General features: G+C 49.8%; 3 protein-coding genes across 7 annotated transcripts in view; 1 reads left to right on the top strand and 2 right to left on the bottom strand.

Moving 5' to 3' along the window:
* Window positions 1-2,237: 2,237 nt before the first annotated feature.
* Window positions 2,238-12,243, bottom strand: F2 (coagulation factor II, thrombin). Its single transcript, XM_005502175.2, has 14 exons — window positions 12,087-12,243; window positions 10,952-11,115; window positions 9,917-9,941; window positions 9,659-9,709; window positions 9,017-9,122; window positions 8,803-8,933; window positions 6,918-7,214; window positions 6,437-6,550; window positions 6,023-6,149; window positions 5,373-5,540; window positions 4,876-5,049; window positions 4,531-4,709; window positions 2,908-2,978; window positions 2,238-2,523 (listed from the first exon to the last, which is right to left on the bottom strand). The coding sequence occupies exons 1-14, from the start codon at window positions 12,163-12,165 to the stop codon at window positions 2,380-2,382; spliced, it is 1,830 nt and encodes a 609-aa protein (XP_005502232.1). The 5' UTR covers window positions 12,166-12,243; the 3' UTR covers window positions 2,238-2,379.
* A 2,790-nt stretch (window positions 12,244-15,033) lies between these two features.
* ZNF408 (zinc finger protein 408) lies at window positions 15,034-21,208 on the bottom strand. The gene is made up of 3 exons (XM_065064702.1): window positions 20,135-21,208; window positions 19,768-20,060; window positions 15,034-19,281 (listed from the first exon to the last, which is right to left on the bottom strand). The coding sequence occupies exons 1-3, from the start codon at window positions 20,350-20,352 to the stop codon at window positions 17,372-17,374; spliced, it is 2,421 nt and encodes an 806-aa protein (XP_064920774.1). The 5' UTR covers window positions 20,353-21,208; the 3' UTR covers window positions 15,034-17,371.
* ARHGAP1 (Rho GTPase activating protein 1) overlaps window positions 20,434-21,258 on the top strand; it is a 26,437-nt gene continuing 25,612 nt past the window's right edge. For 2 of the 5 annotated variants that reach the window (XM_065064721.1, XM_065064717.1), the window contains exon 1: window positions 20,434-20,549. The gene's annotated coding sequence lies outside the window, so the exon portion shown is untranslated. Of the gene's footprint in view, window positions 20,550-20,722; window positions 20,864-21,258 lie in introns of those variants that run through there. The other 3 variants (XM_065064718.1, XM_065064722.1, XM_065064720.1) reach the window with 3 other exon arrangements.

Raw genomic sequence — 21,258 nt, 5'->3', positions numbered from 1 at the left:
CTGAAGCTGCTTTTGGAGGTGATCCCTAAACAGGCTTTATAAGAGCCAGACAGGTACAGTGCAGGATATTTCCACTGAAGGCTCTTTGACAATGACTGTGTATGAATTGTTTTCTTCTGAATCTTACTATGTGGGTAGAAAATACACTTTGAGGACCCAGAACCACCTGCCATATAGAAAGTTACTGGCATATAGTAATGGAATTGCTACTTAACGTATTCAAGCGTGTGTTCCTCTGTAGGATGAACTGCATACAGCTGGCGTCTGTAACTTCTTAAGATGCTGAAGTTGCAAACTGGTGCTAGTATTTGTTATCTGCTGTTGTACCGAGAACAATGCCCATCTTATCAAAACAGGTTGTAGTTGCTTTACTTTTGACATTGGTGTTTTGCATAATGCCACAGTTACTGTAGCATCACTATCTCCAGACAGATTATTTTGGCTCTGGTTCTAGAACAGAAAATTAGTTGACTTGAGGGACCAGTTAAGCGATCTGGACATCCATAAATAAATCCATGGGTCTGGATGGGATGCACCCGTGGGTGCTGAGGGAGCTGGCTGAGGTCATTGCTAGACCACTCTCCATCATCTTTGCCAAGTCTTGGGAAACGGGAGAGGTGCCTGAGGACTGGAGGAAAGCAAATGTCACTCCAGTCTTCAAAAGGGCAAGAAGGAGGACCCGGGTAACTATAGACCAATCAGACTCACCTCCATCCCTGGGAAAGTGATGGACAACTTATCCTTAGCACCATCTCAAGGCATATCAAGGATAAGAGAGTCATTAGGGGCAGTCAACATGGCTTCACCAAGGGGAAGTCATGCTTGACCAACCTCATAGACTTTTATGAGGACATAACGAGGTGGACAGATGATGGCAGAGCAGTGGATGTGGTCTACCTTGATTTCAGTAAAGCATTTGATACAGTCTCCCACAGCATCCTCACAGCTAAACTGAGGGAGTGTGGTCTGGATGATCGGGTAGCGAGGTGGACTGAGAACTGGCTGAAGGAAAGCCAGAGAGTCGTGGTCAATGGGGCAGAGTCCAGTTGGAGGCCAGTATCTAGTGGAGCGCCTCAAGGGTCAGTACTGGAACCAGTACTATTCAATATATTCACCAACAACTTGGATGAGGGAATAGAGTGCACTGTCAGCAAGTTTGCTGATGACACTAAGCTGGGAGGAGTGGCTGACACACCAGAAGGCTGTGCTGCCATCCAGTGAGACCTGGACAGGCTGGAGAGTTGGGTGGGGAAAAATTCAACTAAATAAAACAAGGGAAAGTGTAGAGTCTTGCATCTGGGCAGGAACAACCCCAGGTTCCAGTATAAGATGGGGAATGACCTGTTAGAGAGCGGTGTAGGGGAAAGGGTCCTGGTGGACAGCAGGATGACCATGAGCCAGCACTGTGCCCTTGTGGCCAAGAAGGCCAATGGCATCCTGGGGTGTATTACAAGGGGGGTGGTTAGTAGGTGGAGAGAGGTTCTCCTCCCCCTCTACTCTGCCCTGGTGAGACCACACCTGGAATATTGTGTCCAGTTCTGGGCCCCTCAGTTCAAGAAGGACAGAGAACTGCTGGAGAGAGTCCAGCGCAGGGCAACAAAGATGATTAAGGGAGTGGAGCATCTCCCTTATGAGGAAAGGCTGAGGGAGCTGGGTCTCTTTAGCTTGGAAGAGACTGAGGTGTGACCTTATTAATGTTTACAGATATATAGAGGGTAGAGTGTCATGAGGATGGAGCCAGGCTCTTCTTGGTGACAATCAATGACAGGATAAGGGACAATGGGTGCAAACTGGAACAGAGGAGGCTCTATTTAAATTTGAGAGGAAACTCCTTCACGGTGAGGGTGACAGAGCACTGGAACAGGCTGCCCAGGGAGGTTGTGCAGTCTTCTCTGGAGACATTCGAAACCTGTCTGGACACATTCCCATGTGTTCCTGCTCCAGCAGGGGGATTGGATTAGATGATCTTTCATGGTCTCTTCTAATTCCTAACACTCTGTGATTCTGTGAAAAGATACAATGGACAGTGCCTGAGGGCACGACTGTGCTTATTGTAACTGACTTGAAGCCATCATCTGAGGTTTAAAATCTGGTGGTTATAGCTGATAGAAGGGAGAAGAGTTTGTTTGAAGCAGAGCAGGTAGTTAGCAGTACAACTTGTGTCATTCTGTTGGTGCTCCTAGCTACTGTGATGGCTTAGATTCCAGTGCAACTCAACATCAACAAAAGGCAGAAGATGAGTTTGAGAACTTTAATTTTCAGATAACACTTTCCTTTGAGTTGTAAGGATATAACTGTTTTACTTAGGATCTTCTATGCTTATATTTTTAAGAAGCGGAGCATTATAGCAAAACAGAGGAAGCAAGGTAGAGCCTTCCTCTATCGCCCGTGTTTTTCAATGACTTTTCGCATCCACTTTTTCAGGCGAAATACGTGGGTATAAAATCCATATTTGCCATCTCTGTCACAGCCTTCTCCCCATGAAACTATTCCCACTTGATACCAACGGTTGTCGTCTGGGTTCTAAAGCAAAGAAAAACAAGATTGGCACAAAAAGTAAGAGACTTTCACATCTAAACCCGGTATGTGCCCCAGCCTGCTTTGGAACTTAAACTGTCGTCTACTAGATGAAGTAATTCTGTCTCTGCTCTTAAACCTCTAAGTGAGAATTGGCCATGACTTGTGCATTCTGCATCTGATATCTGTGTATACTGAGAACTCAGTACAGAAATGGAGTTGGATGGCTGGAGGATTCATCTCTCTTGCTCACTTAAGGCACAAGATGGGTTTACTTCAGCCCCTCCCCAGTCTCTGTTTCTGCTGCTGTTTTTTCAGATGATTGTAAAAGTTCGGCATAGCACAAGCCTGTCTCTATGTGTTTTAGAAGGTTGAACTTATTGAACATACCTTCATTACAAAAGGTCCCCCACTGTCCCCTTCACAGGCATCTCCTCTCTTTGAGTCTTCAGGACTGTAACCTACAGGCAAGAAGAAAGTTGGACATTTGACTGTAGAGGGAGTGGCTGATGTTGGCCATCTTCTCCTTGAAGTTTCACTGCATGTGTTTTCTGACAGGCATGAGGTTGCTCACCGCTTCTGTCAACGACCGAACTTAAAAACAAAGCAGATTTCTAAATTTGATATTATGTATCAACTAACTAACTCTGCTTCTGTCTTTGTAACATGACTGATTCCACCACACTCTGCTACCCTCTTTGCTCTCTTGCCATTTTCTTTCATCAGAATTGCTGTTGTGTCAGCTGCCACTGTGTTCATAGACGTATCCTGAGCTACTGTGCCTTTCTCTGTCTTGGAAACCTCTGTATTATTCCATGGAACTTATTCTTTTATGCTGTTTACTATGGAGACAATGTGCCCTCCTCACTTTTACCTTCCTATCAGTCTGCAGGCTCTGTTCTTTCTCTGCCCCAACTGTGACTATCTTCCTACAGTCTCACTACGAAGAGAAAACAGATTTCACTTTAAGTCCTGATGAACTAGGCAGTATCTTTGCACATTCCCATCACCTGAGTCTCCCTTTCTGCTCTATATTTGCATCCCAGCTTCTTTTAAGCACATTGTCTAGAAGAAGGAACCACAAGAACACTGTTGTCAGTGTACTCTTATGAAATTGGCTTGTATCCTAACTCAAGCAATTGTGTATGTTATTAGATGCAAACAGCACAAACTCAGGCAAAAATTGTTGGAGATTTGCTTGTAGAAACTGATAAAGGCTGCAGGAATGAAGAATGCAGCAGAAAGCATTAAACCAGTACAATGAAATTAACAGCATTTTGTATCTTGACTACTGTGTTCACTTCTGTTCACTCTAAAAAAAGGGTATAGTGCTAGAAGAGATTTAGGAAGGTACTAAAAGGATTATCAGAATGCCTTCTATATTAGGAAAGATTAAATGCCTTCCAGCTTGGAAGATAAATGAGCTGTAAGGGGTCCATAAAATAAGCATATGTGACATTGTGAAGAAATATTTTTTTTAAGTTATGAGTACAGATGTGTACATCTTCACATTTATTAGACAAAAAAATGTAACAGAACAGGAAGAATTAAATTTTTCACACATGCTGTGTAAATAATCTGTGGATCCTGTTGTCATAGAAGTTGTGTGCTTAAGTATGAATAGGCACCAAAAGTTTGAGACAAGCTAGTAGAGAAGGGGTTATTTGGCTACTGAGTAGTATAACTAGTTTGCAGCCTTTAACCTATGAATATGCTGAACTGTTTGGTATGCTGGTGGAAAGATAATTTTACTTGTGTGCAGTTCTCACACAGCTGTTGCTGATACCCAGCAGAGTGGTGCCATTAGGTGTTATAAACCTTACTCATAGCTTTATGTTCTCCAGCCTTCCAGTTTTCTGAGTGCTGAAGAAGTTTTTTGTCATGGAAAAGTTAATCTTGATGGATGGTGTTTTCAAATTTATCAGAACGCAACCTTGCTGCAGGAGCCCCATTAGGAGCTCAGAGCCCTTGTCTTCTGTGGCAAGTCACCCTTGTGTTTCCAGTGCTACTTACCTGCACAGAACATGTTGTCAGTGACTTTAACTTTAGTGGATGCCTTGCAGGTATCTTGGTCTACAATGGGCACATTGAGCTGTTGCAGAACTGTAGGAAGGTTGCTTGGACTAGTGGCCCATGTTTCTTTCAAGTTTCCCCAACCTGTTACCCGCCCTTTGTAACCTGCCAGCATCAGTCTGTGGAAGGAAGCATGCAAATAATCAAATGTATTGTAACAACTTTCTCCTGCCTGGCTCTCTTACTGCAAATAGCCTAAATAAGGCATATTTTTCTGACTTCTTTGGAGGTCCAAAGGAGGCTTTTGTAGCCTGTATTTTTAGGACTGTGGGACAGTCTCCTCACCTTTGCACAACCTCTTTGGTAGGCAGGCAGACAGGGTGGATGTAGTCACTGAAGATGACCGGCCTCTTCAAGTGCATGAGTGCAATGTCTCTGTCCATGTTCTCTTTCCAGTTGTACTTGGGATGGATGATGATCTTATCCAACAGAGCAATTCTCTCTTTATTTTTTTCATATCTGAAATAGTCATGAAGGAAAGAACTCACTGTACAGTAGCAACTGAGAGTCTTCTGGGGTTCATGATGCTCTCAGATGCCTTGTACCCTCTGAGACAATACTCTCCTCCCTTTACAATGGAGTGCTCCTTTAGACCCTCCATGGTGCTACCCTCCCTTTCACTTTAACCTTTAGGATCAGCAAGAGCAGCAAATGGCAGTTTCTTTAGTGAGAGGCATGTGACAGTGGTGACGTCTGTTTCCTTGGACACCGAGTGATCACCCAACCTCATTGCATCTCATTACTCCAAGAGGAAGGCTATTTTACTTCATCCAGGCTCTTACTTTGCCCTCATGTGCTTGCCAATCCGCACCAAGATGTCATTTGTAGTTAAGTTCTTGTCCCAGGGTGGATAATAAAGACAATGAGCAGCAGTTAGGACCCAGCTGTCACTGATGAGGCTGGCACCACACAACAGCTCTTGAGGACTCTTTTTGTAGAGCATCACCTGCCTGAAAGACAAGGAGGGAGAAGACTTAGCAAGACTAAAGGTGTAGCTGGCTGAGTGTGACTTCATGCCGTGCAGAAAGAGCAGCATTTGCAGTGAGCAGGGAAGAGCGTTGCTCTATAAAAAGACAACTGGATAGATGGCTCTCTAGCAAAAGTCCTCCCTGGCCATGTATATTCTATGTAGCAAGCCATTTACCCTATTTCCTTCATCTGGAGAGAGTTCTCGTCCTCTCTGCTCCAGCAAAGCTGGAAACAAGAAGATAAACACCTGACCACTCTTGCTTTCCCAGGTGGCTGTGTACTTGGCTCAAGAAGAGAGTTTCTTTCCAGCCTTCTTAGTACAGCTCTGTCAAGCACTTGGAGGAGCTTTGATTAGAAACCATAGTGCCCACACGCTGCCTGCAAGGGGAGAGCCCTTTCACTGCCCCCTGCTTGAACTGGAGACACAATTCCCCATGAAGGACCATGCAAAGACAACACTTACCAGGGGGAACTGCCAACTTCTGCATCATCCCCGTGCACAACCCTGCCTCCTATGTAGGACTCCAGCAGCTCCTTCTCACTTTTGTCTGTTATCTTTTTCTTCTCAAACAAAGGACGAGTCCCGCAGTCTGAAAAAACAGGCGATCTGGCTTTGTTACTCTACCTGATTCACAGTGGAGAAACGTTGTCTACAGTCAGTATGCTAAACTGGAAGAGCCTAGGAAGGAAGTGCTTACTAGCTCCATGATCATAACTGGATGGTGACTTCTGGAGGTCCTTCAAGGAATTTAGATATCTCCCCCTGCTTTTGATATCATTTAGCAAACTAGTGTTTCTGAGGAACAGTGACTGCCCTGTGAGATGAAGCTGCAGCTTTTCTATAAACTGTGATGCTATATCTAGAGTTTTTGCTCACCTGCTTCTCCTGAACCAAAAGTTTGGTCATCAAAGAAGGTTTTGAACTCTTGAGGAAGGGTAGTACGTCCTGATATTCCCTCTGATGGTTCGTTCCCATCCTCCAGCGAGCTGTCTGAGAGAGATAGAAATACAAACATGGTAGAAGGCCTAGCTGCAGTTTCCATAATTATCAACAATGTAGATGTTACTTTCTGCGCATAGTGAGTCTGATGAAGGAATGATGTTTTAAAACCACTGCTCTTTTTAACGTTTCTCATCCACTATTGTAGTTTTGAGGCAGAAGAGAACACCTGAGAGACATAACAGCTCTATACATGTACAGCACGTTAGTACATGTGATATATGGACAAGCAGGACTTCCACATACCTGGTGCATGTGCTCGTCTATGCCTCCCAGGACTTTACCCTAGTCACACATACTGGTTTTGTTTGCCACCACCTCACAAGTGTGCCTACCCAAACCAATGCAGGCTTCTCACCGCAGTACTGCAGGTCACAATATTCAAAGTGAGGTGCTTCATCTGTGACACACCAGACACCCTCATCGTCTCCATCGGGATTCCGACAGTAATTCTCCAGCAGTTTCACCTCTGGATCAATGTGTTTTCCGTGGAGCACCTCTTTGGCTTTCTCAGAGTTCCATGGCAAGCACTTAGCTCCGGACACAGTGACCGAGAGGGTCCCGGTGTAAAGCATGCCTTTCTCTTGTTCACAGGGCTCCACTGGGGCTGAGGGTGTGACCCGTGGAGTAAATTCAACTGTCGTCCTCTCTTCACCTGGAAAGACAGACAGCTGTGATTTAAGCCATAGCTTTGCACTCATAAGTATTGTTAGCAAGTAGTACTGGTGCCCTTTTATGGAAGCCCGGGGTTCCATGGGGCATCCCATTATGTTTGGGAGCTCCAACCATGCTCCCATGCACGTGGCGGCCCTCTGCAATATTGCAGTGTCAGAGGTGGTTCTTTCAACAGGAGGTAAAGTGAGGCTGGCACTACTCATCACACATCTCTTTGCGCTAGGATGTGAGGGACAGTATTGTGTTCATTTCTGGGGTATCTTTGAGAATCAGCTCAAGGGATGGGTAAGTGCCTCAGGCATCACAGTGCTGCTGTGTTAAGAGCCTTCAATGTCTTTTTCTCAACTGCATAACTAGACCATATTGGGGAGAGCCTTTTTCTGTTATATGCTACTAAAGTATCAAATTTAACTTTTGCCAATGTTTCTGTATCTAATGATAAGAGAAAGGTTTGCCTGCCAGATTTTCTGTGCTTTTTCTTGCAAGCTTTAGTCTGGTCTGCAGAAGTTGCTTGGCCTCAGGCTGCCTTCTCCTTGTGCACTGGGGCAATGCCTATCTGAAGAGAAGACCCTCTATTTGATTACTCACACTGGGGCACAACAGCCACGGAGCAAGTAGCATTCTGTGTGAGACTGACTCATGTCAATGGGATTGCAAAGCGACTGTACACAAAACCAAGGCTTTTCTGGTCCTGCCATATGCATATACATGTAACAGTAAGCTACTGTAGGTCAGAAACTAACTAGTGAACGGAAATAGTACAGATGCCTGATCACTCCAAAGCAGAGCAGCATCTCTTTCCACTTTGCCATATTGCAGACCAGGGCAATGGTAGTGATTTTTAGAACTTCAGAACACCCCTTGGTGAAAACAGTTGCTGACCTCTCTTTTACTTTTAAGAGTTGTTGCCTCTAATCTCCACTTTTGGAAGCGAAGTTTCTGCTGGGAGAAGGTTTTCTGCTTTCCACCAGTTCTTTTGAGATGGAAGCCAGGGGACACAGCTGTATATTGTGGAGAAGAAGTGGGAAGATATAAGTGTAGGGGGATGGTTCTCCATCCTGCCAAGTGCAACAGTGAGAGAAGAGCATCTTCTCTTGTCTTGAAATTGTGGGTATTAAATTGCACCCTTCCATATGAGTGAATGTTAAGGCAGGCAGTCAAGCATAAACTGTAATGGTTTTGTCATAAAGGTGGAAATTCAGACAAAAAAATCCAGTATGAATCATTGCTGTCACAAATTAGAGGCAGCTGAGCCAGGATTTTGGGGTGCTCCTGACTGGCAGAACTGTAGTAGACTCCAGGGGACTGCTGACACTTGATTTAATTTAAATGTAGATTAGTGTAGTCTAGAGAAAACAGCCTGTTAGAGGAATTTAGCCAGCCTAGGTGTATGGGTAACTCTATGCCTTTTCCTCCTCAGCCTCTTTACCCTGTAAGACGCAGGCCGTCTACTCAGCTGAGCTCTGCTCAGGTAAGATCCCTCTCCCCTCCTTGACACATCCAGTATCAGTCTCAGTGCAGTGTTCCCTGCCAGGGAAGGGCTTGCTGGCCTGTAGTGCTGAGCTTACCACAGACGGGGATAGGACACTCCTCCCGTTCCACCGTTGGGTCTCGGGTGTAGCACCACGGGCCTTGTGAGTTGTTGTCTGGGTTCCTGCAGTAGTTCTCAATGAGGTTTGGATAAATGGTGGCATTGTATCTATGAGAAAAAGCTGGTTAGGCTAGGAAGGAAGGAAGGACATCCTGGAGAACCGTTTAGGGATCTGTAGGAGATGAACTTACTTAGGTATATGTGGATATTTGCTTGTCCACACTTGACATTCGATCCCTGATTTGGTGTAGCTAATTGTCCCCCGATAGTTCTCACCCAGACCAAGAGAGCAGTTCCCTGTCAAAATCCCAACACAGTGTGAGCCAGTGGAAATAACGGACGTTGTGTTTCTCGAGGTCAGAGGTACCATCCCACAAATCTCTTTGCTTTTTGCTGCACGTGTGCACCTGCACAAGCCCGGCACTGCGGGGAAGAGCGCGCAGCTGGAGCTCGCTCTGCCTCAACAGAGCCCTGAGGCTCTGCGCTTTGCTCTGGCCATGGGCACAGGTCAGAGCCCTTCGGAGAGGCTGGGCTTGGGAACACCTGACTGTCACACAGAGAAGAAAATCTACCCCATGCTGTCTCAGTGCGGGAGTTAGGCTGTTTGTGATGTGGTTAGTGGGGAAATAAAGAGGAAGAAAGGAATTCCAAACTCCCTTCCTGCGCTTTTTCTTTCTAATCAGATGGCTTCACCAACTTTAGATATATATATATATATATATATATACACATATATATATGAGATATAGATACATATATATTTATGTCCTTACAAACTCTGGAGGAAGCAAGTTCCTCTATCTGGGAGACCGGGCTCAACATTAATTTCTTACCTTCTAGACAAGCATCCAGAGCTGTCCTGGACTTTCTTATATCCTGACATACTAGCAAAATAAGAAGAAAGAGACAAATTATAGGAAAGGAATCCAAATAAGCATCATAGTTTGAACCGGTTTGTCATCCAAGGACAAAGCACCAGCAATTTGTCCTGGAAAGTGAGCTCTTGTATGAGGGCAGGGAGCCATCTTTCCATGGTGGGGCAGTGCATCCTAAGGGATAGCAGAGCACCTGTAGGACTTGAAGCAACTTACCTTGGTATTTTGACCAAAATGCCTCCTGTAAAAAAAAAAATAATTAAAAAAATAATGTATTTAAGACCAGAGACACAGAACATCAGACCCTGCCTAGCTGCTCCAATGCAAACCCGTAGGAGAATGCCCCATCAGAATAAATGGAACAAACTAACCTAGCTCTGTTGGTATCAATTACTATGGAGTCCAACAAAGTAAAAAATCTGATATAAAACCACATCCCCTGTCATCAGACTCAGGAATCAACTGTTGTTTCTAAAAAGATGCATACAGCCTTCATCAGCCTGCAGAGGAAGCAGAGCCTGGGCCACAGTGCAGAAGTCCAAGGAGCTGGACCTAGAACTTCTGAAGTCACAGGTCACATGCAGGTATTGCTGAGTGATTTGGATCTACATCTCTGCTGTGCAGTCTGAGTGATGGCTTTAGAAGTACTACACAGAGGTTGTATCTTGCTGGCTCCTACCTGTTCATCTGTTTACTGCTGTATTTTTGGGTGTGGAATTCAGGATGGATACTGGCCTTGGGCCTAGGAGCAAATCCCATAGGGATGCAGAACAAATTTAGCAGAGTGGGTGAGTCTGGAAGCCAGAAAAAGGGACAGAGACTGCCAAAGGTTCAGCTCACATGAGTTTGAGGCACCTGTATTCGGTGTTTGGTTGCTAAGCCAGCCCTTCTGTGCATGTCTGGAGCTCTGGTAGTTCAAATGTGTGTGGCACCATGCTGAACTAGTGGAAGATGCAACCCAGGACTAATGGTTGAGGAAAGACTCCCTCCTTTTCACTTCATGCTTAAAATAGAGAGGGAAGGAAAAGAACCTGGGCTTTGAGCTACGCTCCCTGGAGTGGTGCCAGGAGGGAAACTCCTGAAGGATGCCCAAGCTCTCCCTGGGGCACACAGGCACCAGCCTCATCTTTGTATCGCAGAATTGAGTTTTATAGCCCCAGTCCCTGACTGTGTGAGCAACCTACTGGTCTCTCACGACAGAGGTTGGCTGAGCAAATGTTTCTTGGGACCACCTATGTCCCCTGTACGTACCGTCTGAACGGTGGACTCAAGGGCTTCAAAAGCCTCCTCATAATTGCACGTCTCCTCCAGGCACTCTCGCTCCAGGTTTCCCTTGAGCATCTCTTCCAGAAATCCCTTGTTGGCACGTCGTGGGCGCTTGAGCAGTGACAGTGCCTGCCCCTTTTCCAGGAAAACTACCGGGTCAGAACACTGCCAGTCAAAGGGGTGTTCACAGCAGGAGGGACCCTTTGCCTCCCCTTGCAGTTTCCAAAAATCACGTACAGCTGACGTGATGATCCCACAGCCCAGCCTCCCTCAGTGCACTATACAGAGAGGAGAAGCCCTGTCAGGACCCTGTCAGGACCTGTCAGGTCCACACCTGATGATCCGAGCAGGCTCTCTATAATTCATCCATCAGGGTTGGCATCACTCAGGTAACAGAAGTGACAGGAACCCTCTCCTGTCCTCAGCAAAGCTGCTTTGCTCATTTGCAGTTAGATAAAGGTTGTTTTGCATGGAGCCCACTACTGCTCCCTGCCAGCCATTGTGTTTCTGTCTTGCCAACCTCAGACCACTGCGATAGGCACAGATTGGTTCCATCTTCATGTTCAGAGACCCTGATTTGAGACATGTAGACAGGTCTTCCCCCACACAGCAGTGGTTCAGAGAGGATCTAACCTCGCATTAAGAAAAGATAGATGAATTAGAGGCTCTGATAATGGAAAAGGAGCAGTAAGCAGGAAGGCTGCACACTGTGTGTGGCCAAAGGTTTGGATAAGGGACAGCTGGGGAATGGAGAATTGCAGCCACCCAGGTCAACTGAGAAACTTTAGCCCAAATAAAAGGCCCAGTTGTGCTACACTAGGCCCTGGACTGAGCCACATTCCACTTCCCCCCTATCTTCCAGGTGACTCACAAAATCCACTGAGCTGTTCTCACCAGCCTTCCCTGCTAGCTGCTGGATGCTGCTGCAGGAAAGGCAGGAAAGCACCACACTCACTCCACAATTTGAATGCTTTCACTCCCAGCTTCAAGCTTTCAGAAGCTTGTCCTGCCTTACTAAGCAGACCTGCCACTGGCTTTACCCTTAGAAAGAAATAACCCCATCTTTCTTCCTTCTGTCACCCCCTGGTACTGCCCTTCTCCCTGTGCCATTGAGTCTCACCTCCAGCATGGCCCAGTGTCAGGTGCAGAAGGCTGGACAGGAGCAGGCCCCTCAGTACCCCGGTTTTGTTGTGCGCCATGCTGTACAGCCTTGGCTGCAGGGGAAATGCGAAAGGAGCAGAACAAGCAGAGTCACAGCCCTACTGGGTTAATATTGAACTAGAATGAAGAAACAGGACTCCAGAGGTCGTGGTGTGTCAGGGACAGTGGGACTGAGCGTCCCTTTATCCCTCCTCTCTTGGCATCTCTCCCTCCCTTCAGGGCATCTTCATTTTCTCACTTAACCGGTAGAAACCAAGCAAATGTCTCTGGATCCCCATAGTACTAAAATTAGCATCCCCTTTCATGACAAGGAAGATGGCATGAGGAGTGAGGGGACAAGCTTGTCCCATGGCACAGGGAGAACTGGGGCTGGCACAGAATGGTCTCTGCCAGCTTCACAGCCACCCTAGTCAAAGCAGCTCACTCCTTTTCTCTCTTCTCCCCGCCAGCTCTTGGTGTCATCACGTCCCCACCATGCTGGTTTGGATCCCTGCCACTGACTTTTCTCGGATGCCGTGCTCTGATAGCCTCACACGCAGCAAGACTTCAACAGCTCCTCAGCTGTTCCCCGTCTTTCTCTTTTTAGCTGCAGGCACCCCTTGCTTTTTCCCCCTACAGTCCATTTTTTTCTCCTTGAAATTATCAGTGAGCTCAGCCCCAGCTATTTTGGCACCAGAACACACAGTTTAAGTCTCCCCCTCCTCCCTTGCCCCTGACAACAAGCAGAAAGGCTGCCTGCAACAGGGCCTGTGGAATCTGAATTTTTTCCTCCCAGTTAGGTCAGCAATGCCATTGGCAGTGTGTGCTTCCCACTGTGTCACGATTCCCAGCGGAGTGGAGGAGGGTGAAGTGGCATGAAAATTGGGCTCCCCCTCTTGTTCCCACACCAGTGGAATACACAAAAGTACACTCAAAAGGAAACAGAAGCTCTGATGAGCAAAGAGCTAGCATGCCCAAAAACAGCCAGGAAAACAAGATCTTCCGGTAACAGGGAGGCAGGAATAGTCTGGATGTCATGACATTGGCTAATAAGTCAAGAATGGAGCTACCAGAGCTGGGAAAGCTCTTGTAATTCCTACAGAAAACTGGCAGAGTAAGAAAGCAGGGCAGGCTGGGGCTAGTCTCAGGAACTGCCATATGGCACAAAAGTGGTTTCTGCCAGCAGGGAGCATGTTTTGTGCTGTGCCTCTGTGCAGCAGATACATCTGTAATGTTTATCTCCATAGAAAGAGTGCAAATATTAGCATTAGGGTGACTGAGGAATGACTCTGTGGTCAATGGTACAAAGAGCAGTTGCAGAGGCTCTTCTGTTCTCACCCACACACACCGCTGGATTTTGGAGAGACACTTTTAGGAATGGCTGGAATGACCTGGATGGAGGTGACCTGGATGGAGGAGTGTTTGTGCCCAGGATTAGGCACAACCCTTGAAACACCCCGTGTTACTTAGAAGGGGGAAGCAGCGTTTAGGAGGAAGGTGCAGGCAGGGACAGGAAGGAGGTGTCAGGACGCAAACAGGTTTTGGAAGAGGGGTGAAATCAGAGCTGCAGCTGTCCCAGGTAGCAGCCACCAGCAACACTCCTTGAAGCCCGAGGAGGTGCAAACAGCCCCACACTTGCTTAAGCCCAGCTGGCAAGCAGAGAGCAACAAAGGCAGTTTCTTTACTCTCTACATGATACTTTGATTTTGGCCTCACACTGCAGGTGGGACAGGTGACCCCAAGGCTGCTTTCAGCTGGTATAACTGAGCAAGCCCATATGGATGCAAATTCAGGGAAGAAATACCACTGCAGAAAGACTGTAGTGGTAAGAGTGGCAGGTGCTTCTGTGTTTTATGGAGGTGTAATGCCCCTCTGCAAGTGTTCAACATGGATCCCAATAAGAAAGGCACCCAGACTCTGTAAAATTTTCACTACAACCTGGAACATTTTCCAGCCCTTTCTGGTATCCTAAAACAATGTTAGTAACTAAAGATGCTGACTTTACCCTCCCAGAGTCATGGCTTTCAACACAGCTGTGAGTTTTGATCTCTTTCACTCTATGGGTTAACCGATCTTTTTAAGTGAAAAATGCCTTTGTCAATTGTTTTATTTCCTATGTAACTATTTTTCCAGCTTCCAGGGAGCAGAGCATAGAGGGTTTGGCCTTGGCCTGTTTTCTTGGGCCTTTGTCTGCTTTATGATGAATACAGTTTGCTGGGGTATTTCTGAACATGTTCCCAAAGTGAGTTATACAGTTTGATCACCAATTGGAACATTTTGGCTGCAATCAAAATGATGAATCCCCCATCCCCTCTCATAAGGGTTCCCTTGCCCTGAGGATGGGGGAGCCACTGAGCAGTGAGGACTTCAAGACCCAGAGAATCGTTCCCTTCCCTCGCAGCCTGCTGCTGCCTTCTCATTCAAACACCTTGGTCAGGTTTAAGCCAGTTTAAAAGTGTTGAACCCTGGCCATGGTGTGAGGTTTAAGTGTAACTCTCAGGTTTATGTGCATGCCCAATACCTGGTGATGCCCTGCCAGCATGAAGGACCCCAGCCAGCCAACACACCTGTGCACTTGTCACCCTGGAGCGTTGCAGCAGCGCTGTGGAGCCCCACCAGCCTGGGGACCTGTGTGATTGCTGCCTGAAGGTGTAAGGTTCACAGGTGCACAAGATATCCAGCCAGCCAGGTGACCCATGTGTCTGCTGCCCTGAAGCAAAACCATTATTAGCATTATAATGCAGTATCCTGTGAGACTGTTCCCTATGCCCCTGCATGGGACCAGACAGGCACCCATCCTTTTCCTCACTATCCTTCTTCCAGTAAGGTGTTCCTCACCAGGATCCTGCCAGCTACACCACACATAATGCACTGGTGCAGGTGTTTGTTATGGATCTCAGTAAAAAAGACACTCAGAGCCCACGATGTAGAATTAAAATATTATTTATTGGATATAACACAAGAAAGGGTGTAGCATTAGATAATCCTACACCCCTTCAGATGCTGCAAACACCAAGTTGCACAGCAGCAGCTAACTATCTAGTCAGGCCATGGCATGCTGCACAGATCCCACTCATGGTGAGATCCACCAGCAACATGGTCTTCAGGGCTTTTATAGGATTTTCTTAGGAGTAAGCAACTTCATTCATAATTTTGCTGTCAAGCAAAAGGTTGTAGGTTGTGCATGTAAGAACATGCTGCTTCTAAGATAAAAAAAACTGGTGGTGGCATCATCACTAGGTGCCCCATGGAAGCCATCACCTGTGGGGTCCCTCAGTCAGGATGCACCAGTTAAGTTCATCCTGCAGCCAAGTGACATGTGCAGCACAGACTTGCCTGCTCAGATCAGCTCTTAGGCAAACAATGTTTCTGTGAGGACCTTTGAATTAATAATCACTCCTACTTTTTCTTCCCTATGATTTCAAAATAAAGAAGGTCATTACAGGTCAGCAGATAAAGCAATGGGGGCCTGGATTCTCCCTCCCATTGCTCCCACATCTCCCCCAGTCGTGCTGTGACAGAGGGCACACACTTCAAACACAGCGCACGAGCCCGGCTCCAGCGAGAACACTTTGCAGCTGTGTCAATATTTGAAAACTGCAAGAGTTAGGCCAGGCACCAAAGGGAAACCAGTACAAAGCATGGTGGGTTCAACTACAAGCCCTCCTCATGCCTCTGCTCCCGCCAGTCTCTCTCCAAGCATTCAGGGCAAAGATGGAGCTGAGCTGCCCCCTGACTTCAAAGAAAATAGCTGAAAATAAAGATACCCAAAAGTTTATCAGCTGAATTCGCTTTCCATCCTCTCGTCACATCTGACTCTAGCACCTTCTTTGCAAAACAGTCATAAAAGCTTATGGAAAAAGTTTAATGCAGAAACCACAAATAATGGCCTTTCAGATTGTCATGATACTGCATTTGACGTACCCAAAAAAGGAACTGTGCTACTGATGACTCCCTGGTGACTCTATACCGTCCTCTTGTGCAGTGGGCATAGAAGCCGAGAGAATTTAGGCCTCTAAAAAAAACTCTTTTGGGGAAATGCAGACGTTAGAGGGGCAAAATGGAGAGCAAGAATAGCTAAAACTGAGGATGCAGCAAATGAAAGTGGTGTTTGTATAACATATGAAAAGGGAGTGCAGAGCACGCAAGCCTGAAAGACCTGTTAGGCCTGGTACTGTCTGTCTCTTCCTACGAGGTCAAGTTCATGTGGCATTGGGTACTGTACACTTCCTTCCTGCAACAGGACCAAGTTTGGGCAGTGTGCCTCGGTTGGCAAAGGAGCAGTGGGAATGCTAGAGTGTAGTTGTGGTGGTGCTGTCTTTTAGCTTTTTGATGCAAGAGCAGGAAAGAAGTGGAAGAGACAAAGGAAGAACATGATAAAAAGGGAAACAGATTAATGAACCCAACTTGAATGTGGAGGGGAGAGGAAAAATCTCCTGAGCATACTGAGATGAAGTGTTGAACCCTTACTTGACAGGTGAGGAGCCTCTCAGCTGGGGACAGCAAAAATTGTACTGTACTATTTGCGTACTATACTGTGCACTATGTGTATTAGTGTACTACACTGTGCACTATTTGCACAGTGAGACACAAAACTGTCCCTTTATGTCCTCAGACAGACCATTTAGTCACCATAAGGCTGGGAAGCCCACAGCAAGCAAAACAGGTGACAGTGGAGAAAGAACACTCAGCCCTAGCTCAAAGGCAGGACGTTGCTTCTGCTAATTGTGGAAAATGCTCTTCAAAAAAACCCACAGCAGAGTCTCCTTGTAAACACTTGGGAAGCTGCTTCTCAGTAATGTCTGGCATCGGCATCACCTTCAAATGATCAGAAGTGCTGCTGAGCTCCAAGAGTAAAAGGCCAGGAAAGTGCTTGAATAGTAACAATTAATTAGAGAAAGAAAAACTTGAAAGAAAGACATTGTTCAAAGCTGCTTCTTTTAGATTTTTCCTGCCTGCCCCACAGTGCACTGTCACCCGCTGACAGCATTAACAGAGGCAGAGGAGAAGCACTGCTCATTAACGCCCTCAGTATCTTCTCTAAGAAGTTATTCCTGACACCAGCCAATGCCTGCCCTGCACCAGTCTCCTAGCTCCGAGCAGCTACCGAAAAGACCCAGGTCTACAAAGCAGTAACCTCCAAGACTGCTAATTCTGCCACAGGGCCTTGTTGCCACAGACAGACAAGAGAGCTAGGCTTTTTGTTGTTTTTTGACCCCATTTTAATAAGTACAGAAGAAGATCAGCCAGGGCAGGCTGGGATGGTCAGGTCCCAGTCTTGACCTCCACGACTTCTGCCACTGCTCCAAAGCCCACCCCATCCTGGATGACTACCATGTCACTCGGTGAGCCCTCATCCTGCACTATAATGCATTTGTCCTCATGCTTGGAGATGGTGATTTCAATGATGTTCTCTGCTGACTGCAAATGCCCTGTGGGACTCCTGTGTGCCCCAGAATCTGGGGGGCTGTCTCGAGACTGGTAAGTAGCAATACAGTGACCACTGGCTGTGATCAACAGCTCAGTCTCATTTGCTGGCCCTGGCACCTCCACCATGAACAAAGTGGGCTCTGCTGCAACCTCCTCCTGGTGGTCCTTCCTCTGAGGCTTTTTCCTTGCTGCCTGGGGTTGCTTGATAGCACGTGAGGCCACTGAAGTGGTGAGTTCCTCAGTGTCCTTTTCCACCTTGTGGGTGAGCACATGGCGCGCAAGGCTCTGGGGAAGGGTGTAGCCCATGCCACACAGCTCACACTTGTAGGGCTTGTCAGCCAGGTGGGATTTCTGGTGGCGCCGCAGCTTTGTGGCCAGGGTGTAGGACTTGCCACACTGCTCGCAGCGGAAAGGGCGCTCACCTGTGTGCAAGCGCTCGTGGGCACGCAGCGTGTGGGGGTCCCGCAGCGCCTTGCCACACACAGTGCACAGGTGGGCTTCCCCCGTGTGGGAGATGAGGTGGCGCCGAAGCTCTGGCAGCTTGGGGAAAGCGTCGTCGCAGAAGCGGCACTTGTAGGGCTTCTCGCCTGTGTGCAGCCGGAGGTGCTCGCGCAGGTTGCTCTGCTGTCGGAAGTCCTTGCCGCAGTAGGGACAGGCGTAAGGGCGCTCCCCCGTGTGCAGGCGCATGTGATTGCGCAAGGAGCCGGGGTTGGCCAGGTGGCGCCCACATATGGCACACTGGCATCCCTTGGGACCAGCCATGCCCATCCTGGTGGCCAGGTGGCTCTTCCTGTGAATGCGGAGAGAGGGACGGCGCGCAAAGGCCTTGCCACACTGCTCACAGGAGAAGGGGCGCTGGCCAGTGTGCAGGACCTGGTGCTCCTGCAAGTCTCGCTTGGTGCAGTAAGCCTTGTCGCACTGGGTGCACTGGAAAGGCCGCACGCCTCTGTGGGCTAACATGTGGGCCTTGAAGCTCTCCTCGGAACTGTAGCTCTTGCCACACTCTGTGCACAGGAAGGGCTTGTGGCCAGCATGGACAAAGCGGTGCTTCTTGAGGTGGCAGAGCTGCAGGAAGGCTTTGCCACACTCACTGCAGCAGTACCTGCGCTTGACCATCTCCTTCTGGGAGAGAGCTTTTGGTGGTGGGCCTGGGCTGCCAGAATGACCCTCCACCAGCTCCATATACTCCTCCTGCCCCTCAGGCCCCTCCAATGGACCCCTTCCCCCATGTTCTGGGGATGCCGGTTTTGAGTCTTTGGAAGCTTTGCTCTCTTTCTCGCAAATCTCCACACTCTCTCTTTCTGAAGGACTGAGCTGCTGGGATTCTTGCCCGGTTGTCCTGCCACCACAGTCGTGCAGGTGCTTCTGGAGCTGGCTGGCCATAGCATGCACCTTGCATGGCTTGCCAACCAAGCGAGCACCGAGTCCAACCGTGCTTGAGGGCAACAACAGATCCAGGTCTCCTGGACATGCCTCTTTATGCCCCATCTCCACTTGTTCTGCTGCAGATCCAGGATCCACACTCTCATCCAATTCTTCCTTGCCGTTGGCCTTAATGGTTGAGATGGTCTTGAGGTGCTGATTCTCACTCCTCAGCACCTTAGCTTGCCATGGCTCACGTTTGGCAGTTGTGCCTTCCTGTTCTTGCAGCTCGTGGAAGTCTTTTGTGGCCGGCCTGCTAACCTCAGCAGGGACATCAAGGACTGTGGTTTTATCCGCTACCACCCTGGAGACATTGGGATCCCCTGCACAAACACAAAAACATGGTGGGTGAATTAACACTGGCTGTTGTAATGTGACACAATGGCTGTTGGAGCAAAGGAACATGAACCTTGGAGACAGATACTCTGTCATCCAGTAATCCTGGGACTCTGGCATGAAAAGCATTAACTTGATGACTTCTTTTTCTGTTAATCTGCGGAAGATGGGGGGAATCTTAATTCTTTCACCGCAGACAGCACCCGTGCAGAATTTCTAGTATGTCACAGGCAGTATTTCTAGGAGGTATGATCATGACTGGTATAAAAGAGGGTGGCATGCTCATTTCTCGCCTGGTAGCTCTTAAAAGTGACACCACTCAGGACACTCATCTCGGCGGGGCTGTGGGGCAAACGCCAGTGCACAGATGCCGGGGACAGCTGAAGGCGCCGGCTACCAGCAACCCGGGACCCGGGTGGCCCGGCCGCTCACTTCGCCCAGGCTGGGACGCGCGTCCCCGGCGCAGCACCTACCTGCGAGCGGCCCCGCCGCCGTCCCGCCGGGAGCGGCCCCGTCCCCCTGCACCGCCACGGCCGCCTCCGCCTCGGCCGCCGGCCGCCCCCTGGGCCCGGCCTCCCGCGGAGCCGCTATCCCCTGGCCTCCGTCCGGCCGCCGCTCCTCCGCCTTGGCCCCGCGGGGCTCCTCGGGCCAGTAGAGCAGCTCCGCGCCCGCCGCGATGTGCCGCCGCGCCCGCAGCTGCAGCCGGCCGCCCGCCCGGCCCAGCGTCACGTTGGCCTCCGCCTCCTTCGGGCTCCGCTGCACCAGGCTGCAAGGCACCGCCACAGCGTCGGCCGCGGGCTCGACCAGCTGCCCGCCCGCCCTGCAGCCCCCGGCACTCACCTCCTCCACCCCGGCCCCGCCGCGTCCTCCCGGGCCCCGCCGGGCGGCCCCAGGAGCGTCCCGGCCGGCAGGGCCCGGCCCACGCACCACACGCCCGTGCCCCGCGCCCGGGACAGCGATGGCCCCAGCGCCAGCCCGGGCGGGAGGCTCCGCAGCGCCGGGCAGGCGGCACCGAGCTGGCCCTCGGGACCGGGCCTGTCGCCGTCCGCGGCGCACATACCGCAGCCGAGGCGCTCCGTCCCGGCGGAACGGTGCGAGGGAGCGGCGGGCGCGCCCGGACGGTGTCCGGCAGCGGGCGGGGCGGAGCAGCGTTCCCCGGGCGACGGGCCGCGCTTCCGGCGGGCGGCGGATGCCGGGGGGGTTGACAGGCGGGCGGGCCGGGCGGCGGCAGCAGCAGCAGCGGCGGCGGCGGCAGGTACGGGTCGGCGGGTGGGCCTTCCGTGCAGTGGCGGCGGCAGCGGTAACGGTGCCCGGGTCGAGTCGCGGGGGCGCGGTGGGCTGTCCCGGCGCTGCTGGGGCGGGGCAGGGGCCCGGCGGCGGGGCTGAGGCCGAGCGGGCGGGCCAGCGCTGGGCCCGGAGCCGCGACCCTCCTGCCCGGGTGTTCTGGAGCCCGGGGGACACTGCACCTGCTCCGTGCGAGGAGGCGGCTGTTTCTGTGGGAGGCGCCGAGCACGGTCCTCGCTGGCCGCCCCGCGGGAGGCTGCGGGCGCGGCGGGAAGAGCCCGTCCGGTAAAGCGCCGCGGGTGTTGCGGTTGCGGTCTCGGCACCCGGGCGGGGAGAGCGGGGACTGGGAGGCCGCGGAGTTTTAGTCGCTCTTCTGGTGTCGGGGCCGGGCCGGGCCTGAGCGGGCTCAGCTCTGTCTGCTGGCGGGTCCCGTCCCCAGCGGCGGGCGCTGGCCGGCGGCTGCAGAGGTGGTGCGGGGTGGGGGAACCTCCCTTGTGGTGCCTCACAGCGGACGCTGCTGAATATCCCCCCGTTATGCAGCTGGCATGTACTATGGGGACTTGGGGTTTTCTGATAACAGTGTGAATAACAAATCTTTGAGCCTTTTGCTTGAAGCTGTCTCTGGGTGATTGCAGAAGCTCAGTCTAAAAGGAGTTGGAGATTATCAGACTTTTGATGGA

This window comes from Columba livia, chromosome 5 (assembly GCF_036013475.1).
Source record: "Columba livia isolate bColLiv1 breed racing homer chromosome 5, bColLiv1.pat.W.v2, whole genome shotgun sequence".
Lineage (NCBI taxonomy): Eukaryota > Metazoa > Chordata > Aves > Columbiformes > Columbidae > Columba > Columba livia.
This window is presented reverse-complemented; position numbering and strand designations above follow the sequence as displayed.